Here is a 24,410-nt window from a genome sequence, read left to right as displayed (position 1 = left end):
GTCTCTATTTCTGTGTTCCAGCAGGGGATGAATAGGATTTTCTCTGACTCACTGTGAAAAGAGGCAGTCAGGAGATTGGCTGGACAAGCACAAACAATTGCGGGCTCACAAACATCCCCCTCGGCCTTTACCCTCCCCATCAGACCCCCCCCCTTCTCTCTTTCTCTCTCACCCCCCACACCTTCTCTATAAAAACCCAAAGTTCACCCGCACTCGATCTCATTCTCCTCCACCATGGAGTCCCAGCGTTCCTTCTCATCCTACCGAAAGCGATTCGGCACCCCAGGCGGATCACCGTCAGTGGGGGTCACCAGCCGCCACAGCACGGGCCGCCTGTCCCTCCACAGCAGCCCGCGCCACCTGACCTCCAGCCCACTCACCCTCTCCACCTCACGCCTCTCCCTGGGTGGAGAGCGGCTGGACTTTTCGGCGGACTCCCTGCTGAAGGCCCAGTACCGTGAGACCCGCACCAATGAAAAGGTGGAGATGATGGGGCTAAACGACCGCTTCGCCAGCTACATTGAGAAGGTGCGCTTCCTGGAGCAGCAGAACAAGATGCTGGTGGCTGAGCTGAACCAGCTGAGGGGGAAAGAGCCCAGCCGTCTGGGGGACATCTATCAGGAGGAGCTGCGGGAGCTGCGCAGGCAGGTGGACGGACTCAACGCTGGCAAAGCCCGGCTGGAGATCGAGAGAGACAACCTGGCATCAGACCTCGGCACTCTCAAACAGAGGTAAGGATGCACACAGTGTTGGGTTACGTTACTTCCAATAAGTTATTTGTTACTAATTACTAATCATTCAAATTGTATTGAAATTACTTTTCTAGTTACTTTGTCTAAAAAGTAACTCTAAGTAATCAAATTACTTTATCTAATACTTGAAGTCCACATAAATCTCATTCATTCATTCATTTTCTTTTTGGCTTAGTTTCTTTATTAATCAGGGGTCTCCACAGCGAAATGAACCGCCAACTTATCCAGTACATGTTATACGCAGCGGATTTCCTATCAGCCGCAACCCAACACTGGGAAACACCCATACATACATACATACATACATACATACAGTACATACAGTACATACATACATACATACATACATACATACACTACGGCCAATTTAGCTTATTCAGTTGACCTATAGTGCATGTCTTTGGTCTGTGAGGGAAACCGGAGCACCCAGAGGAAACCCACATGAACACAGGGAGAACATGCAAACTCCTCACAGAAATGCCAATTGACCCAGCCGGGGCTCGAACCAGCGACCTTCTTGATGTGAGGCGATCGTGCTACCCACTGTGCCAACAGTAATTCTTTCAATTTGAGTTTAGTTCAAAAATTTAAGTTAAACTTTAAACAATATTTGAATAAAAACGCAGAACATTTCAAATTAATGACACTAATTCATACAAATTATTGACATTCACAAATTCCTTTGTTGCTTGTTCGAACTACTTATTTAAAATGAGCTGAAACAGCACAATTATTGAGATTTTGTTGGGACAGCTTAATTTTTTATGTTCAATCCACTTAAATAGTACTCCAATTATATAATGCTCCAATTATAAAGTTAACTTAAATGATTTGTGTTGCAGCATTAGGAATAATGTGCATTTTTAGAGTGAACATTCCATTGTTTCTCATCCATGGGGGGTTGTCAGTCAAATAAAAGTTTTTTTCGTTGGAAAAAATAAGTTATGCAACTGTCTGAATTCTAAAAAGTATATATTCAGTTACTCTGCTTCTCTAAATGCATAGCTTATATTGTCATGAGTTAATTTCTCAAGCGCAATGGTCTTCTCATAAATGCATAATTAGCTGCTAAATAGAGTTATTCTGAAAAATTAAATTTAGTCTGAATCTTTTAATGGATTTATATAAAACTGTTCATTTAACTGTATTAAGTTACTTAAATATGAAAACTAATACTTTACTTTTTCAGCTTGAAAGTAATCCAAGTATGCATCCAAGTAATTACAACAACTTAGTAGTTACTTTGTAACTAATTGAAATGAGTGGATGTGTTGTGTGTATTTTGAATTTTGAACTACAGTGCTGAGCATAATTGAGTACACCCCATTTTAAAATGAATATTGGTATCCATTTCTCAGTGAATATGGGCAATGTATTTTGGTGCATTTAAACAAAACAGATTTATTAAACATAGATGTATTTATTAAAACAATATTTTATCCACCAAACATATTTAGAAATTGAAAGATTAATTTCAGGCAAAATATTGCAAAAAAACAAAAAAAAACAAATTACAACCTACAAAATTTCAACAATTTTTTTCTTATTTTTTTTATTAATTTGTATTTAATATTTTTCTATAACATATAAATTTGGGTGTTCTAGTTTTTGGACTGTTATCGTAAGTTATTATATATATATATATATACATTTTATTTTTTTAAAGGTCAAAATTATTAATAAAATTATTATGCTTTTATTCTAGCCGAAATAAAACAAATAAGATTTTCTCAAGAAGAAAAAATATTATCAGACATATTATGAACATTTCCTTGCTCTGTTAAACATCATTTGGGAAATATTTAAAAATGAAAATAAATTCAAAGGGGGGCTAATAATTCTGACTTCAACTGTATATGCTGAGCACTGTATTTCACAGTTTTCACACGTTTGAATTTTTTTAGTGTACATATTTGTGTACACACACACACACACACACACACACACACACACACACACACACAAATCATTAGAATTCTATAAAAAGCAACAATTTGTGCAATTTATATAAAAAACTATATAAACGTGCAATTATAAGTTGTACATGTTCACATATTATTATAATTATAAGTCAAAAAGATAAAAAGTGAGGCCATGTGATTTAATTTTAAATGTTTTTTATTTGTTTATTTTTCTCCCCTTCATATTTCCGAATGTTTTAAAACTTTTGTCATCAGATAAGGTTATGGTTTTCAAATTTTGCTTGCTTACTTCAATTGATATCGCATTTACATTTATGCAAATGGCGTATCCTTTCACTTAATTCCAGTGCCTTGCATTGCATTCAAGCTCTACAATTAATCAGCTCCTATATTTTTACTTTGCAAACTGAATCCAACAACTCATGAGGACCCCAGGGTGCCTTGATTAACCAGTGTCATGATGAACACAATCTAACCCACTTTAACCCACTCGTCAACATAAAATACTCCTAAAAAGGGTGTACTTGTGTCTAAGTAGAAGTGTCTGCTGGATTGGAGGTGTCACACATTCCAGGACATGTCAAGAAGAACGCTAAGAGCAACAGGAGAACAATGTCACAAAAAAGGTCAAAGAAACGCCATCAATTAGCCAGCCTTATAAACAGCTGTCTCGTGGCTGAAGAAGTTCTCAAGAATGAACAACCGCAGCATTTTTCCACATCGGTTTTACACCGCAGCAATGTCACCACGAGGATTTATAGCATCCAAACCCCGTTTTCAATGAGAGGCTCCACATTTCTCGCTCTCATTCAATACCGCACTGCCTCTCTTTTCAGACTAAAGCTTGATAGGATGAGTGGTATGGGGGGCAGGGAGGGGGCACAATACCTCGATCCAGCTTCCACAAAGACTCAACACACCCATGCAGATGTCCTGTTGTTGGGGAAGAGCATTTGTAACCAAATTCCAAACTCATTTGAACCAAGAGAGACTGCTGGGAATCTCATACAAGATCATCAATATATTTAAATATGACAACATTTAAAATAACTTTGTTCTATGGTAATATATTTTATGTAATTTATTTCTGTGGTGGCAGATTTTAGAAATTAGTGCAGTCTTCAGAGCCACAGGAACCTGGAAAATTATTCTAATGATGATTTGCTGCTCAAAAACATTTTTCATCATCAATAATAAAAAATAAAAATGATAAATATATACCTAATATAATAGTTTTGGCAGTTTAAAAGAACATTTGTAAAAACATTCCAAACTCTTAACAAGTTTTGCCTTGCTTACATTTCTGGCTGCCATGGTTTCTAAAGGAGAGCCTTCCAGCTGTTTTTCTGAAGGCATTGATGAATGTAAAGTTCTTAAAACCAAGTTCTAAGAATGTTCTAAAATGATGACATTTAACCAAATTTCCCATACCACGAATAAAATATTGATATAATTAGGATAGATCTTTGGTAAAATAAGATGACATTTTAATATTTTAATTTAAAGCAGTTTAAAAGAACTTTATTTAAATAGGACAAAACTTGTAAATCTATTTAATTTCTTATGAATATTTGATGAAATATAAATGACAGCTATGTAAATTCATGAACCGTAATGTGAAGCGGATGCTGACAACGGAGGTTCGGATCCAAATGCAGGATTTATTAGGAGAAGAGTCAGGGAAACACAGGGGCAAACAGATGTATACAGGCAAGACCAGAGTCGTGGGCATACAACAGGCAGATGGTCAAAAGGCAGGCAGCACACAGGGTAAAACAAACAAAACAAAGCAAGGTTCAAACACCGAAATGTTCACAATCAGTACAACAAGACTCAGCAATGAAGTGTGCTGTGGATATAGTCCTTGTAATCAGTTCATAATGATCCTCTGGTCTTGAGTTTGTGCAATGAGCGGAATCAGGAACAGTTGCGTGTGAGCGGTGCATGACTGGAACTTTTAGTCCATGTAATGGCAGAGTTGCAGTCCGTTAGCGATCTGCGTGTTTGCCAGCCGCTCGATCGCTGGGGATCATAACATGACTCATGACCATTATCAGTGCACAAATTATGTTTGATGTACACTACCAGTCAAAAGTTTAGGGTCAGTTTTTGATAAGTTATTAATTTTATTGAACAATTAAAAAAAAATGTATCTGTTTATCAAGGCGGCATTTATTAAATGTAACAAAAATTGTTAAATTTTTAAATACACATTTAATAAATATTTATTTACTACTTTATTATATGTAGTTTCAAATGAAATTATTACTACAGGCATTATTGCTTTTAAACTATTACCATTAACAATAATAAAATTAATAATAATAACAGTAATAATTAATAGTAGAGCGATTTCTGAAGGATCATGAGACTCTGAAGATGAGTAATGAAGCTGAAAATTTATTAAATTAAATTATAAGTTACTTGGCATCACAGTGACGCAGTGGGTAGCACGATAGCCTCACAGCAAGAAGGTCGCTGGTTCAAGCCCCGGCTGGGTCAGTTGGCATTTCTGTGTGGAGTTTGCATGTTCTCCCTGTGTTTGCGTGGGTTTTTTTCTGGGCGCTCCGGTTTCTCCACAGTCCAAAGACATGCGCTATAGGTAAATTGGATAAGCTAAATTGGCTGTAGTGTACGTGTGTGAATGTAAGAGTGAATGGGTGTTTCCCGGTGTTGGGTTGCAGTTTGAAGGGCATCTGCTGCGTAAAACATATGCTGGATAAGATGGCGGTTCATTTCGCTGTGGCAACCCCTGATGAATAAAGGGACTAAGTTAAAAAGAAAATGAATTAATGAATATAAACGACTTTTAAACAGTTATTTTATAGTGCAATAACATTTCACAATTTGTACTGTATTTCTGATTAAATAAATGCAGCCTTGCTGAGTAGGAGAAGCTAATTTTAAAACATTTAAAAATCCTACTGACCCCAAACTTTTGACCGGTAGTGTACATGAATTACTTATGTTCAAACTAATTGCTTTTATTTATAACTGTTTCTTTTGCTGTACATTTGAGTGTCTGTGTCAGGTGAAGTGTATAAAAGGGTGTGTGTTTACTCCACCCCGTGGGAAAGAGCAGTAGCTGCAGTGTGTGTTTGTGTGAGTAGTTAGTGATGCATGAGTGATCCACTGAACCCTGTCCAGCCCCCTGCTGCAGCTCTCAACACACCATGATAGGTCACCTCCACTGGGAGGCTTTCAGCACAGCTTTCATAACTGATTTATCAGACAGTACTCTGAAATGGAGAAATTACATTCATATTACGGAGCATATATTTTGTTGTTTTTGCAGAATTATTTCATTATATATAAGAAATAACAATAACATGTTTGTAGTACAATTGAAGTCAGAATTATTAGCCCCCCTGTTTATTTTTCCCCCAATTTCTGTTTAATGGAGAGAAGATTTACTCAACCCATTTCTAAACATATTCGTTTTAATAACTCATCTCTAATAACTGAATTATTTTATCTTGCCATGATGACAGTAAATAATATTTGACTAGATATTTTTCCAAGACACTTCTATACAGCTTAAAGTGACATTTAAAGGCTTAACTAGGTTAACTAGGCAGGTTAGGGTAATTAGGCAAGTTATTGTATAACGATGGTTAGTTCTGTATACTATCGAAAAAATATATGTAACTTAAAGGGGCTTAGTGTCATGGATTGGTCAGGCTCTCACGACCCCCACTCACGAAGATCACCATCACCTGACTTCTAATGAGCACACAGCTGCATCACATTCACGAGCACCAGATAAAAGCACAGCACTCCAGTCGCTCATTGTCCGGGCTCGTCTCGACGAAAGCGGACAACTGAGCGACCACTCAGCGTAGTCATCCTCAGCTAAAACAAACGATTTACTTACCTGTTCTCTTTGTATTCCTCCTAGTCTTCCTGGTCCTCCCGAATCGTCCTGTCTTCCAGTCCTTCCAAGTCTGTGTCATCCTCTGTCAGCTGTATCTGGTGTGTGCTGTCCATCCTCGTGTATTCCTGTTACCCAGCCACGGAGGAAAAGACCCCAACATCATTCCTGATCCTCCTGGCTATCCTTCATGTGCTCCTTGTTGTCATTTAATAAACACCCTAACGTTTCCTTACCTCTGTCTCCTGTCCGCTACATAACAGAAGCCCGGACCCATAACGACGACAACATGAGCACCCCCGATCACCTTCAAGAGCTGGTGGACCAGTTGAAGCGGATTCTACAGCCACCAGCTCCACTTTCCAACGCACCACCAGCACCGAGCACTTCCGCCTCCACAGTTTCTTCTTCGGCCCTTCCTTCCAGTCCCATGGCCCGACCAGCGCCCTACTCAGGCGGAGCGGGGGAGTGCAATGGTTTTCTGTTACAATGTTCCCTCATATTCGAAATGCAACCTTCTCTATATCCCACAGATAAGTCGAAGATCGCCTACATCGTATCTCTACTCTCTGGACCTGCACTTAAATGGGCTGAGACGATCTGGAACCAAGCCGGGCCGGTCATGAATTCCATCACTACCTTCACGGAGTATTTCAAAGAGGTGTTTGGACGTTCTGATGGGGAAGTAGCCGCTGGAGAGCAGCTGTATCATCTAAAGCAAGGTACTCTATCTACACAGGAATATGCTCTCCGGTTTCGCACTCTAGCAGCTGCAAGTGGATGGAATGAGAGATCGTTGTTGACCACGTACCGGCTCGGCTTGGAACCCACTCTCCGAATCCAACTGGCCACATTAGATGATACAATGGGTCTGGAGAGATTCATCCAACATTCTCTCCGATGTTCCGATCGTCTCCGTTCCTATCAACAGGACACCATCACCCCCTCGTCTGCACTCCTCCAATCGCCTGAGTCAACAGCCTCTCCAGAACCAGAACCCATGATAATAGAGTCTGGAAGACTGACATCAGCGGAACGACAGAGGAGGCTGACCCGGGGTCTGTGTCTATACTGCGGTGTCAGTGGACACACCCGTATGGAGTGTCCCCTTCGTCCCATTCGGACTTCAGTGAGTGTATTCAGTACGAATATTGAACAATGTAAACCACTTACTACCACCGTACAAATAACTACTGCCTCTATTTCTCTCCTTGTCACAGCCCTCATCGACTCCGGGTCAGCAGGGAACTTCATCTCCCAATCCCTCTGTCGTCAACTCCACCTCCGTACTGAGGCGTCCTCGCATATATACCAGATACAACCGATAACCCAGTGCACTCGATCTTCGACCCGTATCCATCGACAATGTGAAGACATCCTTCTTCAAGTGGGGTTGTTACATCAAGAGAGGATTCAATTTCTGGTTCTGGAGGGTGCAAATATGGACATCATTCTAGGGCGCCCGTGGCTGGTGAAGCACGATCCCATCATCTCTTGGGGCACAGGAGAGATAAAGAAATGGGGATCTGGATGTACACCTGCCTGTTTTCCAAATCTCCCTCTTCAAGGTCGGAACCCCATTTCTTTGTTTGCAACATCGGTCGAGAGCCCTCCTGAGAAGCAGTCTATCCACATTCCTAAGGAGTACAGCTCCTTTCATGATGTCTTCTGCCCCAAGAGAGCTTCCCAGCTACCGCCGCATCGGCCATGGGACTGCGCGATCGACCTAGTTCCAGATGCCCAGTTGCCAAGAGGTAGGATCTACCCGCTCTCGCTTCCAGAGAATCAGGCAATGGAAGATTACATAAGGGAAGCTCTGAGTCAGGGGTACATACGTCACTCAAAATCACCAGCCGCCTCAAGCTTCTTCTTTGTGGCCAAGAAGGACGGAGGGCTGCGTCCATGCATCGACTACAGGGTCCTAAATAACGGTACAGTAAAATACCGATATCCCCTTCCTCTGGTACCAGCCGCTTTGGAACAGCTCCGAGAAGCTAAAGTCTTCACAAAATTGGACCTCCGCAGCGCGTATAATCTGATAAGAATACGTGAGGGGGACCAATGGAAGACAGCATTCGTGACCCCTACTGGCCACTATGAATATGAGGTCATGCCTTACGGTCTGGTCAACGCCCCCTCCGTATTCCAAAACTTCATTCATGAAGTCCTCCGGGAGTTTCTTCACCACTGTGTAATAGTGTACATAGATGACATCCTCATTTACTCCCGGAGTGAGGCCGAACATCGCCAACACGTTGCGGAGGTCCTACACACATTGAGAGAACATCACCTCTACCTCAAAGCGGAGAAATGCTCATTCCACCAGAAGTCGATTCATTTCTTGGGATACATCATTGACCAAACCGGTATACGTATGGATGGGAAGAAAATTGAGGCTGTTCTATCCTGGTCAGAACCCACTTCCATTAAGGAGCTCCAGAGGTTTCTTGGGTTTGCTAACTTTTATAGACGGTTTATCAAGGACTACAGCAGGATTACATCACCTCTCACTAATCTCCTCAAGGGTAACCCCAAAGGACTGGAGTGGACCAAAGAAGCAGCCGCAGCCTTCCGCCTTCTTAAGAAGGAGTTCACAAGGGCCCCACTCCTGACTCATCCTGACCCAAATCTTCCTTTCGTGGTGGAAGTGGACGCATCCACCACCGGCGTCGGGGCAGTATTATCTCAACATCATGATACACCGCCCCGACTGCATCCCTGTGCCTATTTCTCTCGGAAGTTGAGCCCGGCGGAGCAGAATTACAGCATAGGAGACAGGGAGCTTCTAGCAATCAAGCTAGCCTTGGAGGAGTGGCGTCACTGGTTGGAGGGAGCCAAACATCCGTTCCAGGTGATCACAGATCACAAAAACCTCCAATACATCAAAGAGGCCAAGAGACTATGTCCACGTCAAGCCAGATGGTCACTTTTCTTCTCACGTTTTGATTTCTCCATTTCCTATCGTCCAGGACCCAAGAATCTAAGAGCAGACGCTCTCTCTCGTTTACACGAGCATCACGATCATGAAGAACTCCCAACGAAGATTCTTCCCGAACACATCTCCATTTGTCCGATCACCTGGAACGCTCCTCCAGTCGTTGCCACTCCGGAAGCCCCTGCTCCGCCGGGATGCCCTCCTCATCGGCAGTTCATACCACCTGAACACCGGGTAGATCTGATCCACTCCTTACATACCTCGCTAGGCACTGGACATCCAGGGATCAACAATACTCTCTCGCTAGTATCCCAACGATTCTGGTGGCCAAACATGGCAAGGGATGTGAGGCAATATTGTTCAGGGCTGTAAGGACTGTGCCCAATCCAAGAGCCCACGTCATCTACCCGCTGGAAAGCTCCATCCCTTGCCGATTCCGAACCGTCCCTGGTCACACCTAGGAGTGGACTTTATCACTGACCTCCCTTCGTCAGAAGGTAATACCTGTATTCTAGTCATAGTAGATAGATTCTCAAAGTTTGTCAAACTAATCCCTCTGAAAGGTCTTCCCACAGCCTTTGAAACTGCCGACAATATCTTTAATCAAGTCTTCAGGTCATTTGGTATTCCAGAAGATATTGTGTCGGACAGAGGTCCACAGTTCATCTCACGTCTATGGAAAGCCTTCTTCAAGCTCCTAGGTGTGGCCGTCAGCCTCTCTTCTGGATATCATCCCCAAACCAACGGGCAGACAGAGAGGAAGATTCAGGAGGTGGGACGGTTCCTGAGGACCTTCTGCAGTGGTCACCAGAACTCCTGGAGCCAGTATTTGGGCTGGGCAGAATATGCCCAAAATTCACTGCGGCAACCCTCCACCGGACTCACGCCATTCCAGTGCGTCCTGGGCTTCCAACCACCGCTCTTTCCCTGGGATGGCGAACCATCTGATGTCCCCGCAGTGGATCACTGGTTCCGGGAGAGCGAGAGAGTCTGGGACGAGGCTCATCAACATCTGCAGAGGGCAGTCCGTCGAAGCAAGGTAACCGCCGATAGGAGAAGGTCTGAAGAACCCAGATACACACCCGGACAAAAGGTGTGGCTATCCACCCGGGACATACGCATGCGACTGCCCTCTCGCAAGTTAAGTCCCCGATTTGTTGGTCCCTTCACCATCGTGGAACAGGTTAACCCCGTCACCTACAAACTACAATTACCCTCTCACTACCGTATTCACCCTACATTCCACGTATCACTCCTGAAACCCTATCACGATCCTGTTCTTCCCTCCACAGAGCCTGACCACGAAGAGGAACCCCCTCCTCCACTGCTCCTAGAAGAAGGAGCCGTCTACGCAGTGAAGGAGATCTTGCGTTCCCGACGTCGTGGTGGCCAGTTGGAGTACCTGGTGGACTGGGAAGGGTACGGCCCCGAAGAAAGGACATGGGTTCCCAGAGCTGATATTCTCGATCCTAGTCTCATGGTGGAGTTTCATGAGAGCCACCCTGAGTTCCCAGCGCCTAGAGGCAGAGGGAGACCACCACGGCGTCGGAGGTGTCGGCCCTCAGGAGCGGGCCCTGGGGAGGGGGGTACTGTCATGGATTGGTCAGGCTCTCACGACCCCCACTCACGAAGATCACCATCACCTGACTTCTAATGAGCACACAGCTGCATCACATTCACGAGCACCAGATAAAAGCACAGCACTCCAGTCGCTCATTGTCCGGGCTCGTCTCGACGAAAGCGGACAACTGAGCGACCACTCAGCGTAGTCATCCTCAGCTAAAACAAACGATTTACTTACCTGTTCTCTTTGTATTCCTCCTAGTCTTCCTGGTCCTCCCGAATCGTCCTGTCTTCCAGTCCTTCCAAGTCTGTGTCATCCTCTGTCAGCTGTATCTGGTGTGTGCTGTCCATCCTCGTGTATTCCTGTTACCCAGCCACGGAGGAAAAGACCCCAACATCATTCCTGATCCTCCTGGCTATCCTTCATGTGCTCCTTGTTGTCATTTAATAAACACCCTAACGTTTCCTTACCTCTGTCTCCTGTCCGCTTCATAACACTTAGTATATAGATATATAGCTTAAATTTTGACCCTAAAATGTTTTTAAAAAATTAAAAACTGCTTTTATTCTAGCCGAAATAAAACAAATAAGACTTTCTCCAGAAGAAAAAATATTATCAGACATACTGTGAACATTTCCTTGCTCACATCAAAAATACAATCTCGATAATTATTTTCCATATTGACTGATAATGTTATATATTTCCATATTGTTTTTAAGGCTTCCAGATTTAAAAGAGTACCCCAACAATGCTAAAGCCACAAAAACTTGAGAGTCTGTTAAATGGCATAACATATTTGGCCGAAAAATTAATTGAATTAATGGACATCGGTGGCCGAAAAATTGGTCCATCTCTAATATCAACATACTTTTAGATTCCCATTGTTGCACATTTTTGCTGTGTGATTGGCTCTTGGATCAATATAGAGTAAAAACGTCCAGAGCTTATCACTGTTATTGACATAAATCCTATTGCAATTTGATAATAACGTTTATTGGCCCAGCCCTACCCCTGAGCATTTTTTGTTAGATTTTGCATTTTTAAAACACACATATTTAAATGGGTAGTTCACACAAAGGATAATTACATAATTTTTTTTACTCATCCTTTACTTGTTCCAACTTTTTCTTTTGTTAAACACTACAGAAAATACTTTGAGGAAAGATGGAAACCTGTAACCATTGACTTACACTGTATTTGTTTTTCTTATTGAAGTCAATGGCTATAGGATTTCAACCTAAGTTGAAGTGTGTAACGAAAGAAAGAAAGAAAGAAAGAAAGAAAGAAAGAAAGAAAGAAAGAAAGAAAGAAAGAAAGAAAGAAAGAGTGAATAAAAAAATTAAAAATTTTATAGTTTAACAGTTTTATTGGCACTTTTATTAATTTTGAAACAAACAATATATTGTAGCTGAAATAATTTATGTAGAAACAGAAAAAGTACCACCAACTAATTACCTGTTTTTTAAAGTTTCTTAATTTGTATGACCAACTCGGACAGCTTATTGCTTTAGACTACTAAATTAATACAAATAAAAGTCAAAAGTTGTCAAGGTCCCATAATTCAATTTGAACAAATTTAAATAAATAGAAAAAACAAGCCAACAGCAACTGTTTATTAGTGGATTTTTTGTAAGTGTTCAATGCACATTACTGTATATAGCATTTATAGTGTTTATAAAGTATGACGATTAGAGTGTATATATGATAGATGTAGTGTATACTGTGTATTTATACCATATAGTGTATAAAATTGTACGTGGTATATGAATTATATAGTGTGTAATCTATGTATTTCCCAGTGATGGGTTGCAGCTGGAAGGGCTCCGCTGTGTAAAACATATGCTGGATAAGTTGGTGGTTCATTCCGCTGTGGTGACCCCTGATGAATAAAGGGACTAAGTCGAAACAAAAATGAATGAATGTAAACTATGTAGTGTCATGTAGTGTGTTTGTAAAGTATGTAATATATAGTGAACAGTCTACACAGTATTTTTAGTGTCTAATTTATATAGAATATAAACTATATAGGATATAATGTGTAGTGGGTAATGTATGCAATATATAGTTGATAGTGAATATACAAGTATACTGTATATAATTAATCTAATGTATAAGCGATATGTAGTTTATATAGTGTTTGAATATCTTTAGTGCATAGAGTGTGTATTTTATATGTAGTGTGTGTAGTAAGTGTGTTTAAAATAAGTCTACACTAAAAAAAATCCTGGTTGCCTTAAATTTTTAAGATGAAGCAAATTAACCGTATGAGTCCATTAAACTTATTTTATGTTAATCGGACTTAAAACAAGCTTGCGTAACTAATAAAATTAAGTTAGAACATGATTAACTTGGTTTAAGAATTTACACGGTGGCGCAGTGGGTAGCACGTTCACCTCACAGCAAGAAGGTTGCTGGTTCTAGCCTCGGCTGGGTCAGTGGGCATTTCTGTGTGGAGTTTGCACGTTCTGCCTGTTTTCGTGTGGGTTTCCTCCGGTAGCTCAGTTTTCCCCCACAAGTCCAAAGACAAGCAGTATAGGTGAATTGGGTATACTAAAATTGACCATAGTGTATGAGTGTGTGTGTGTGTGTGTGTGTGTGAATGATTTTGGATGTTTCCCAGTGATGGGTTGTAGCTGGAAGGGCATCCGCTGCGTAAAACATACAGTATACTGGAAAAGTTGGCAGTTCATTCTGCTGTGGTGACCTCAAATAAATAAAGGGACCAAGCCAAAAAGAAATTGAATGAATGAATAATAATTTACAATGACCTAAAAACATATGCTGTCGAGACTATTTGATCATTCAGTTTTTTACAGTGTACTAATGTGTTCATAATGAAAGCACAACATTGATGGCTTAGGTTTTTGAAGATTTTTAGGTTCAAAAGTCTTTAACGTGGTTATTTCTGGTTGTAGAATTCTTTTTAGGCTTTAAGAAAGATAATTTTAAAAAACGTAACTGTTTCCTTATCCATCTTCCAGACTTCAAGACGAGACTGCCCTGCGGCAAGAAGCAGAAAATAACCTCAACACCTTCAGACAAGTAAGGAGCTCTCCTTCATACATGTCTATCATGAATAAGTGAGCGCACTGCAGTGATGAATGTTGATTTTATTCCAGGATGTTGATGAAGCGGCTCTGAACCGTGTGCAGCTGGAGAGGAAGATTGAAGCTCTGCAGGACGAGATCAATTTCCTGAAGAAGGTCCATGAGGAGGTGCGTTTTCTCTCCTCCACTCCACCTCCATCTGCTCAGATTTGTCAGAATCTGCTTTTATTGACTGCTTGTTTGTAGCTAGAATTAGAGGCAAAATTATTAGCTTTTGAGTATGTTTCAAATATTTCCCAAGTGTTTAATGAAGAGAAGATTTTTAAAAAACATAATAGTTTAATAACTCATTTCTAATAACTCATTTCTTTTGTCCTTGGCTTGATGACGGTACATATTTTTTTCTATTTAATTTTTCTACTTTTAATTTAAGAGTCCAGTATTGAAAATGCAAGTTAGGTTAATTAGGCAAGTCATTGGACGAGTGTGGTTTGTTCTGTAGAAAATATGAAAATAATTTAAGTTGGCTCTTTTTAAGATTGAATTGAGCAGATTTTATAATAATTTTTTAAAATTTTATATATTTTTATTATTCCAGCCAAACTTAAAGAAATAAGACTTTCTCCAGAGGAAAAAAAAAATATAATACTGGCATCGATTCCTTGCTCTGTTAAAAATCACTTGTGAAATCTTTTATAAAAGTTTTGGCATTGAAATTTCACAAAATTTTGTTTTCAACTGTGAATCTGATTTTGATGGATTCTCTGAAACGAGTTTCTTAATGTGATCATAAACTTTGATTAGACACTGTTAAATGTGAACTGAATGTAATGTTCTTGCTCTGAGCAGGAGATGAGGGAGCTGCACGAGCAGCTGATGGCCCAACAGGTTCATGTGGATCTGGATGTGTCTAAGCCAGACTTGACTGCTGCGCTGAAGGAGATCAGAGCTCAGTTTGAGGCCATGGCCAATTCTAACATGCAGGAGACTGAGGAGTGGTATCGCTCAAAGGTTACACACATGCACACACACACACATGAGTTCACCTTAGTGCATTTCCTTTATGGTCAAATTTAAATATGTTAATATAATATAATATAATATAATATAATATAATATAATATAATATAATATAATATAATATAATATAATATAATATAATATAATATAATATAATATAATATTTTCTTATAATATTTTCCTATAATATAATATAATATAATATAATATAAAATAATATAATATAATATAATATAATATAATATAATATAATATAATATTTTCTAATAATATTTTCATATAATATAATATAATATAATATAATATAATATAATATAATATAATATAATATTTTCTTATAATATTTTATATAATATAATATAATATTTTCCTATAATTAAATATAATATAATATAATATAATATAATATAATATAATATAATATAATATAATATTTTCCTATAATATAATATAATATAATATTTTCTTATAATATTTTCTTATAATATTTTATATAATATAATATAATATTTTCCTATAATTAAATATAATATAATATAATATAATATAATATAATATTTTCCTATAATATAATATAATATTTTCTTATAATATTTTCATATAATATAATATAATATAATATAATATAATATAATATAATATAATATAATATAATATAATATAATATAATATTTTCCTATAATATAATATAATATTTTCTTATAATATTTTCATATAATATAATATAATATAATATAATATAATATAATATAATATAATATAATATAATATTTTCCTATAATTAATTATAATATAATATAATATAATATAATATAATATAATATAATATAATATAATATAATATAATATTTTCCTATAATATAATATTTTCCTATAATATAATATAATATAATATAATATTTTCCTATAATATAATATAATATTTTCTTATAATATTTTCTTATAATATTTTATATAATATAATATAATATTTTCCTATAATTAAATATAATATAATATAATATAATATAATATAATATAATATAATATAATATAATATAATATAATATAATATAATATAATATAATATAATATAATATAATATTTTCTTATAATATTTTCCTATAATATAATATAATATTTTCTTATAATATTTTCTTATAATATTTTATATAATATAATATAATATTTTCCTATAATTAAATATAATATAATATAATATAATATAATATAATATAATATAATATAATATAATATAATATAATATAATATTTTCCTATAATATAATATAATATAATATAATATAATATTTTCTTATAATATTTTCTTATAATATTTTATATAATATAATATAATATTTTCCTATAATTAATTATAATATAATATAATATAATATAATATAATATAATATGAAATGATATAATATAATATAATATAATATAATATAATATAATATAATATAATATAATATAATATAATATAATATTTTCTTATAATATTTTCTTATAATATTTTCCTATAATATAATATTTTCTTATAATATTTTCTTACAATATTTTATATAATATAATATAATATAATACAATATAATATAATATGTTCTTATAATATTTTATATAATATAATATAATATTTTCTTATAATATTTTATATAATATAATATATAATATAATATAATATAATATAACATTTTCCTATAATATAATATAATATAATATAATATAATATAATATAATATAATATAATATAATATAATATAATATAATATAATATAATATAATATAATATAATATAATATAGTATAATATAATATAGTATAATGTAATATAATTAATATATCATAATTTAATATACTACGTTTTCCTATAATGTAATGTATTAAATAATGTTATATACTTGCTTATTGTATAAAACATAATATAAAAATAACAAATGTAAACATTATAAATTACAGCAAAATAACTACCAGATTCTTTTTTTTCAGTGATTCAAAATTGTAAATAAAAACAAAGATTGCTTAATTTTACAAGTAAAAATTTACTTAATTTCTTACAAAATTCCAATTCATTGTGTTGCCTTGTGTTTCTCTGTAATCAATTAAGTTTTCTAGCAATATTTAAGTCAAATTTCTTTTTACATTATAAGTTCTCAACCTTTTGGCAATATTTGTGGAGCTTCTATAAAGAAAAACCTTTTTATACAACCTAGAAGAGGAAATACAAATAAAATGTCTATTTAAAATCTTATTAAAGGTTATTTTTTAGAATTGTTGAATTAATTTAGTAATTTTAAGGCCTGAGGAACTGTCCAGAGCTCTGGGTCTTTATTTGAGAACAACTGTTTTACATTTTTATTATCATTGTATTATTACACTTTGTTTGTTACACATTATTTATTTATTATTTTCATTTGTTTTATTAGTTTGCCGATCTGACTGATGCAGCCAATCGTAACGGAGAGGCTCTGAGACAAGCGAAGCAGGAGGCCAATGAATATCGCCGACAGATTCAGGGCCTGACCTGTGACCTAGAAGCTCTCCGTGGATCTGTAAGTACTTCACCTCACCAAACTAACAGACAACAGCAATTAAAATTTCAACCTACAGAAGAGTCATCATCCAATAAACCCTCTCAAACCTCTCACACCACCTTAAAGAACGAGTCCCTGGAGCGCCAGCTGAGAGAGATGGAGGAACGCTTCGCCATCGAGACGGCCGGGTACCAGGACACTGTGGCCCGTCTGGAGGATGAGATCCAGATGCTGAAGGAGGAGATGGCCAGACACCTGCAGGAGTACCAGGACCTGCTCAATGTCAAACTGGCCCTGGATATCGAAATCGCCACCTACAGGAAGCTGCTGGAAGGAGAGGAAAGCAGGTGAGGAAAGAACTAATATGAACAACATCATTTAAATGAAGTAAGGAATAAATAATGACTAATAATCTTTTTTATTTAATATTTTTATTGAATTAATTACAAATAATGCACACCCAAGGTGATGATGCCGTCCCCAAATGAAATGTAGATGGGGATGTCCCGATCAGGTTTTTTTTGCCCTTGAGTCAGAGTCATTTGATTTTGAGTATCTACCAATACCGAAACCCGATACGATACTTCTATAATAAAAAAAATAAATAAAAATAAAAAAATCCAGGATGTTCCTTATTCTTTATTTAAATGACCTTATTTTAATATTCAACAACTCTGGTAATAAACAGATCACTTCTATGAGGTAGCTTGAACAATCAAGTAATAAATAATATCCATTCTTCCCTTTTGGACTTTAGTGCAACAGTAAATATAAAGAAAAATCTAATATAAAACCAAATAGCACTTCAACTTAAAATACCCAGCAGGCAATCCAAAGTTTACATATTTCACTGTTTGCTATGGCAATGTTGTCATCATCAACTTTATAATACCTCCAGACCATAGACATACTCTTGCTTTCCGCTTCAAGCTGCTTCCCTGTTCTGTTTGGTCTGCGTTTAACCAATAGCGTCTCTGCAACAAAGTGATGTCATACCGCACACGTTGCTGTTTATGTGTGAGGTCAAGAAAGAGGTCTAACTCTGTGCCACCACATACCTATAGATGTGTTAAAAAATAATGCTATACATATATATTCGAGTCCTGATCGGGAGGTAACGTCCGATTCTGATCGAGTCTGAAACCTTGTGATCGGGCCCGATTTCCAATCATGTGATCGGATCTGGACATCCCTAAATGTAGACATTGTTCAAATGTTGTATTTCAAGACTTTATGTCAAGGTTTTGTCATCAAACAGTTCCTGTGTGCAGTACTTGTTTAATATCTCATTTAAAGCCTTCTGTTTTTTTTAGATTTAATGACTTAAAGGTGCAATAAGAGATCTTGGAAAATCCTAAAATAATCCTGATATTACTGAAAGCCTACAGTATGCAAATTAGGGCTGCACAATGTATTGTTTCAGCGTCAATATCGCAATGTGAAGTACACATCCGGAATGGCCACGTTGTAGGATGTACAATGTTGAGTCTGAATTATAGTTGACCAGGAGCCTCAGAACACATGTGATTTGGGGAGTCACTGCAAAGTTTAACTATGATAAAGCAATCGGGCACAAGAAATTATGAAGTTTGAAGTTGTTAGAAAGATTAATTGTATTGAATTATTTTACGATGAAGACTATAGAGTGTTATTTTATATTTGCACAAAAAAAAAATGCTTTTCTTAGAAATGTTCTCATATTTCCAGTCCAAATATCTAAATTTCCCCATATATACAGTTGAGGTCTGAATTATTCGCCACCCCCTCTGTTTATTTTTTTCCCCAATTTCTGTTTAACTGAGAGCAGATTTTTTCATCACATTTCTAAACATAATAGTTTTAATAACTCATTTCTAATAACTGATTTATTTTATCTTTGTCATGATGACAGTAAATAATATTTGACTAGATATTTTTCAAGACACTTCTATACAGCTTAAAGTGACATTTAAAGGCTGAACTAGGTTAATTAAGTTAACTAGGCAGGTTAGGGTAATTAGGCAAGTTATTATATAATGATGGTTTGTTCTGTAGACTATCGAAAAAATATATAAATATAGCTTAAAGGGGCTAATAAGTTTGACCTTAAAATGGTGTTTAAAAAAATGAAAAAACTGCTTTTATTCTAGCCGAAATAAAACAAATAAGGCTTTCTCCAGATGAAAAAATATTATCAGACATACTGTGCAAATTTCCTTGCTTTGTTAAACATCATTTGGGAAATATTTAAAAAAGAAAGAAAAAAATCAAAGAGGGGCTAATAGTTCTCAACTGTACATATAATTATATAAATAATAACCCCATTGGCCAATTATTTTACTTGTTTTAAGAAAAATTACCTAATTTTGATTAATTATTTCTGCAAATATAGATATTTAATTCTGACTAGATATTTGCATTGTGATTATTCGCTATCTGTACCTGAAAAATGTACCTGAAATCTGTACTCCAGAAAAAATGTTAAATAGAGAAATTCAAACTAAAGTGATGGTAAAATTGTGTTCATATTGCAATATTTATTGCAGAAAAATATAATATTGCAATATCAGGTTTTTTCCAATATCGTGCAGCCCTACTGCAAATCGTCATCCAAAGCCATGCCTCATGAACAAACACTAGAACACATGAATCTGCACTAGACAATATCAATAAATCACTATATGGCATAACCAGAGAGAAAACTTTAGAATGTAATTACAAAACCAAACATAAGATAAAGAAGGTAGGCTGTTCACGTTTGCACTACATTCTCTGTCTGAACCATGTAAGTGAACAATAACTGAATCCTTTCTTCGTGAACAGTGTGCAGGTAGGACAGCCTATTGTAACATTCGGACCAAACTCTTTGATTGGACCAACATTTCTTTGTACTTTGACTTCCACAGAATATTAAAATACATACAAACACAGTCTGACCTCTTAATATAATGAATACTTTCAGGATGTGAAGAAACTTTCAACCAGCATAGCAAAAATAGTTTCTGAAAACAATCACTTATGGCACCTATAATAAATCTATTATTATAGACTGTGAAATAACTGAAATTATTTGGCTCAGTGATATGGAAATGTAATGCAGCCAAAACATGCCTGGATCTACTTTCTCTGTGTATTCATCTGAAAATAATTTCAGATCTTTGAATGTTCACCAGCCAATCAGAATCAAGCATTGAACAGCCCCATAGAATAATTTAAAAAATGTACTAACTTGTTAACTGACTCTTCTAGAATCACTGTTCCTGTGCAGAACTTCACCAACTTACAGTTTAGAGGTGAGTAAATCATCATCCGCTTGTTGATACAGAAGTGAATGTCTCTGTTTGATCCTTTGTGTGTCTGTGTTTGTTAGACACCAGCATGGACACTAAACTGACTCCTGAGGCTCATGTGAAGAGGAGCATAGTTGTGCGAACTGTTGAGACTCGTGATGGAGAGGTAAACACTAGGAGGCGCTGTTCCTCAACTTATATAAAAATACCCATTTAGCTTTCAACATCCACACTAGGCACTTATACTTAATCATGCTCATCCATTGTAAATAGCAACCAGTATTAAGCTTTTAAAAAGACGCAAAAGTATCCAATAATTAATTAATGTGTCATGTGCATACTTATATGAGGTAGAACAAACATAAATAACTTTTCTAAAGACTTAAAAAAATAAATAAATATGATCTTCAATGTTTATATAACCATTGAAAAACATTTCAAACATGTTAAAACTTAGAGCTTTTAAACATTCAGAAGCACTATTTTCTGAACTCAGTTGACAATAAATATTAGCAAACTGTGCTTAGCACTTTTTTTATAGCTGGGATTGCAGTATTTGCAATATTTATATTAAAATGTATACTTTTATCATAAGACATTATGAAAAAGATGCGGAAAAGAATAAATGTGGTCTTTACTGTTCATACAACCAGTGAAAGACCTTTAAAACATGTTAACCTGAAGTTTTAAACGTTTAGAAACAATATTTTCAGAGCTCACACTGAAAAAAATGATTAAAAGATGATTCCTTAGATTTACCTTTTTTTTTTTAAAGTCAAGTGGTTGCAAACAATTTATTTGGGCTGAATTTGAACAAACAAATTAAGTTGAACATTACTGGATTTATTTTATAATTTTAATAAGATATAATTTTTTAAACATTAGCAAACTGTGCTTAGTACTTGTTTCTTAGCTGGGATTGCAGAAACAATATTTTCAGAATTTACTTGACAATAAACATTAGCAAACTGTGCGTAGTACTTTTTTATAGCTGGGATTGCAGTGCATGCAATATTTACATTAAAATGTATATGTTTATTGTAGGATTTTATTATGTGCATCTATTAACATAAACAATTAGCAATATATTTATTCTAGTACTTCATAATCTTTGTCAAATGTTACTTTAAAAAAACAGATATTATTCAAGTTAGCTCAGATCCAATAAATAATATAAACACTTTTATACTTAATAAATGTTTAAGTCCATGTTAACTAATGTACTTTGTATTCCTGTCAACAATGTAATGTTCTCCTACACTGTAAAAAATGCAGGATTCCACACAATTCATTCATGTTGTCCCAACACATATTAGTTAACAAATTTAAGTGGGTTGAACATAAAACAATTAAGTTGTCCCCAAATAAACCTCAAGGATTGCGTTGATTCTGCTCATTTTTCATTTTACGCATTCTCTTTTTCACAGATCATTAAAGAGTCCACTACTGAGAGGAAGGATCTGCCATAATGAGGCTCAGACACTGGATTGGCTGCAGAAGAAGATCTCCTTCACTGATGCTTCTGGAAGCTGTGTTTGTCAAACCTTGTATTTTCTTACCAACTTTCCCTGCTTCTCCCCTTGCAAATATAGTTCATGGGAACTATATTCAATGTTTTTAGCAACTATATGTTTTGATCTCCTTTTCTCCCTGGGCTTCTCTTTTTATCTGTCTGTTTCTTCTGTGACAGAGTCTTTGCAAGATAGTAGACTAGTTTATCGCAGAATGTGCTATAAAAAGTCATGGTTGGACAGATGAAAGTAAACAGTAGGACGAGATGTAGCTAGTGGTCAGAGCGGGTGGGAAATATAGGGGTTTTTTTTGTCAAGCATAAACTGTAGAGAACAAGATCTTGAGCTATATTGTAGTCTTTAAGAATACCAGATGAAAAAACGAGCATGTCTGGAGCTGGTAGTTTTTAAAAATGAACAGTAGGTGTTAAGGTGAGGCAGAAGGAAATTTTAACTGCAAGATGTTTGTAAGAGTTTTAAAGGAATGATGGATTTGGTCAGCGGTGCTATTTGAACATTATTTGAACTCCAAATTTTTTGTCCTCCTTCACTGTGTGTGCTCAATGTTTTTACATAGTAGCTAACCCATGTCTTGGACCCAGGTTAAAATGCTTTAAATTGCAGGCTGACTCATTACTGACCCGTTGAAGACATTAAAATCTCAACAATAAGCATCTTACTGAACTCATTATCATATAAACATCTGACATAGCGTTGCCCATCATATGACCAGATGAATTCATTCAGATTTATTACTGATAGCTTTTCAATTGTCACATTTACATTTGCTTGGTGAAATTGAGCAATTTTACCATTTCCATTAGGAATCTGTGTGATCAGGCATTTTTGCATGAGGGTGAAAGGTTCCTCCTGCAGTTTATGCGCACATTTAAGTTGTTAATGTGAATTGCACAAAAATCAGCTTGGCTTGAAAGTGATTTAAGTGTGAGCAGTGTTTCACACATCACTACAATGTTAATAATAGACATTAATAATAATCGAAACTGTGACCACACTTTCACTGTGAGATAACATTGCTTGATTTACACTGTTTTCAACTAAGAAGGACTAACTTTGATACTGAATTGGACATTACTTTAATGTGGTGCCTTATATTAATAGAAATAAAACATTAATTTTCATATGATAGTGTTGGTTCTGTTTGTAAACTATGTTCAACGTCAGCATTGCAACTGACACACTATGATAATTACGACTTAATAAAGTTTAGATTGTAGTCTTTTTAAATACTACATATGCCTGTATTTGTGAACGAACCCTTTTTTAAAACCTTGTGACTCGTTCTTTGAAAGGTTAGAATTAGCAAAAAATGAACCATCAGTTCTCTTTTTTGACAAGACATGCTAGCAATGCCTTCAAGCTAAAAGGTAGCAACATAATTACTGTTATGTTAGTGAACATAGTAACCGTAATGAAAGTTAACCATGGTTTTTGTGCTCAAATTGTGATCATTAGTAATCAATAACTCTCAAAAACAAGCAACAACAACAACAAAAAGAAAAATCTATGATAGCTATACTTCTATCACAATCATTGTGAAAGTGTAACCATAAACCGTGGTTTATTTTTGTAAGGGAAATGCTAAGGCAACATGCTAAAATGTTTTTAACATTACAGCAACATGCTAAAATTTACATTATAGCAAAATATTGTTAAATATACAGTTTTTACTGTTTTTTTTAAGTGATGTGCTAAACTAGCACTTGTTTAAACTTGGTTAAATCATGCTAGCTTCATGCAAAAAGAGGCCAAGTAATAGGCCTAATAAAACGTTAAGACATCTTAGAAAAATTCAGTTACAAGTTAATACCGGTTAACACAGGCTAATCATTTTTATCTAGTTTATGTCTTTGATTAGAGATTGTATGGCTTTAAAACCTTCAACTTAGATTTTACTTCAAGGTTTTAACAACTCAATGTGTCAACAACTTGTTAGACTCAAGCCAGCATAAAAGTTATTCTACAAACTTCACTATTTATATACTTTTTG

The 24,410-nt window shown here is 35.8% G+C and overlaps 1 protein-coding gene across 1 annotated transcript; it reads left to right on the top strand.

Annotated features, from left to right (window-relative positions):
• Positions 1 to 201: 201 nt before the first annotated feature.
• On the top strand, positions 202 to 23,541 carry gfap (glial fibrillary acidic protein). Its single transcript, XM_056453650.1, has 9 exons — positions 202 to 731; positions 14,026 to 14,086; positions 14,164 to 14,259; positions 14,941 to 15,102; positions 17,512 to 17,637; positions 17,746 to 17,966; positions 20,848 to 20,891; positions 20,969 to 21,054; positions 22,316 to 23,541. The coding sequence occupies exons 1-9, from the start codon at positions 235 to 237 to the stop codon at positions 22,355 to 22,357; spliced, it is 1,335 nt and encodes a 444-aa protein (XP_056309625.1). The 5' UTR covers positions 202 to 234; the 3' UTR covers positions 22,358 to 23,541.
• Positions 23,542 to 24,410: the final 869 nt, after the last annotated feature.

Source organism: Danio aesculapii, chromosome 3, assembly GCF_903798145.1.
Source record: "Danio aesculapii chromosome 3, fDanAes4.1, whole genome shotgun sequence".
Taxonomy (NCBI): domain Eukaryota; kingdom Metazoa; phylum Chordata; class Actinopteri; order Cypriniformes; family Danionidae; genus Danio; species Danio aesculapii.
Note: the sequence above shows the minus strand (reverse complement) of the source record. Positions and strands in the feature narration are given on the sequence as shown.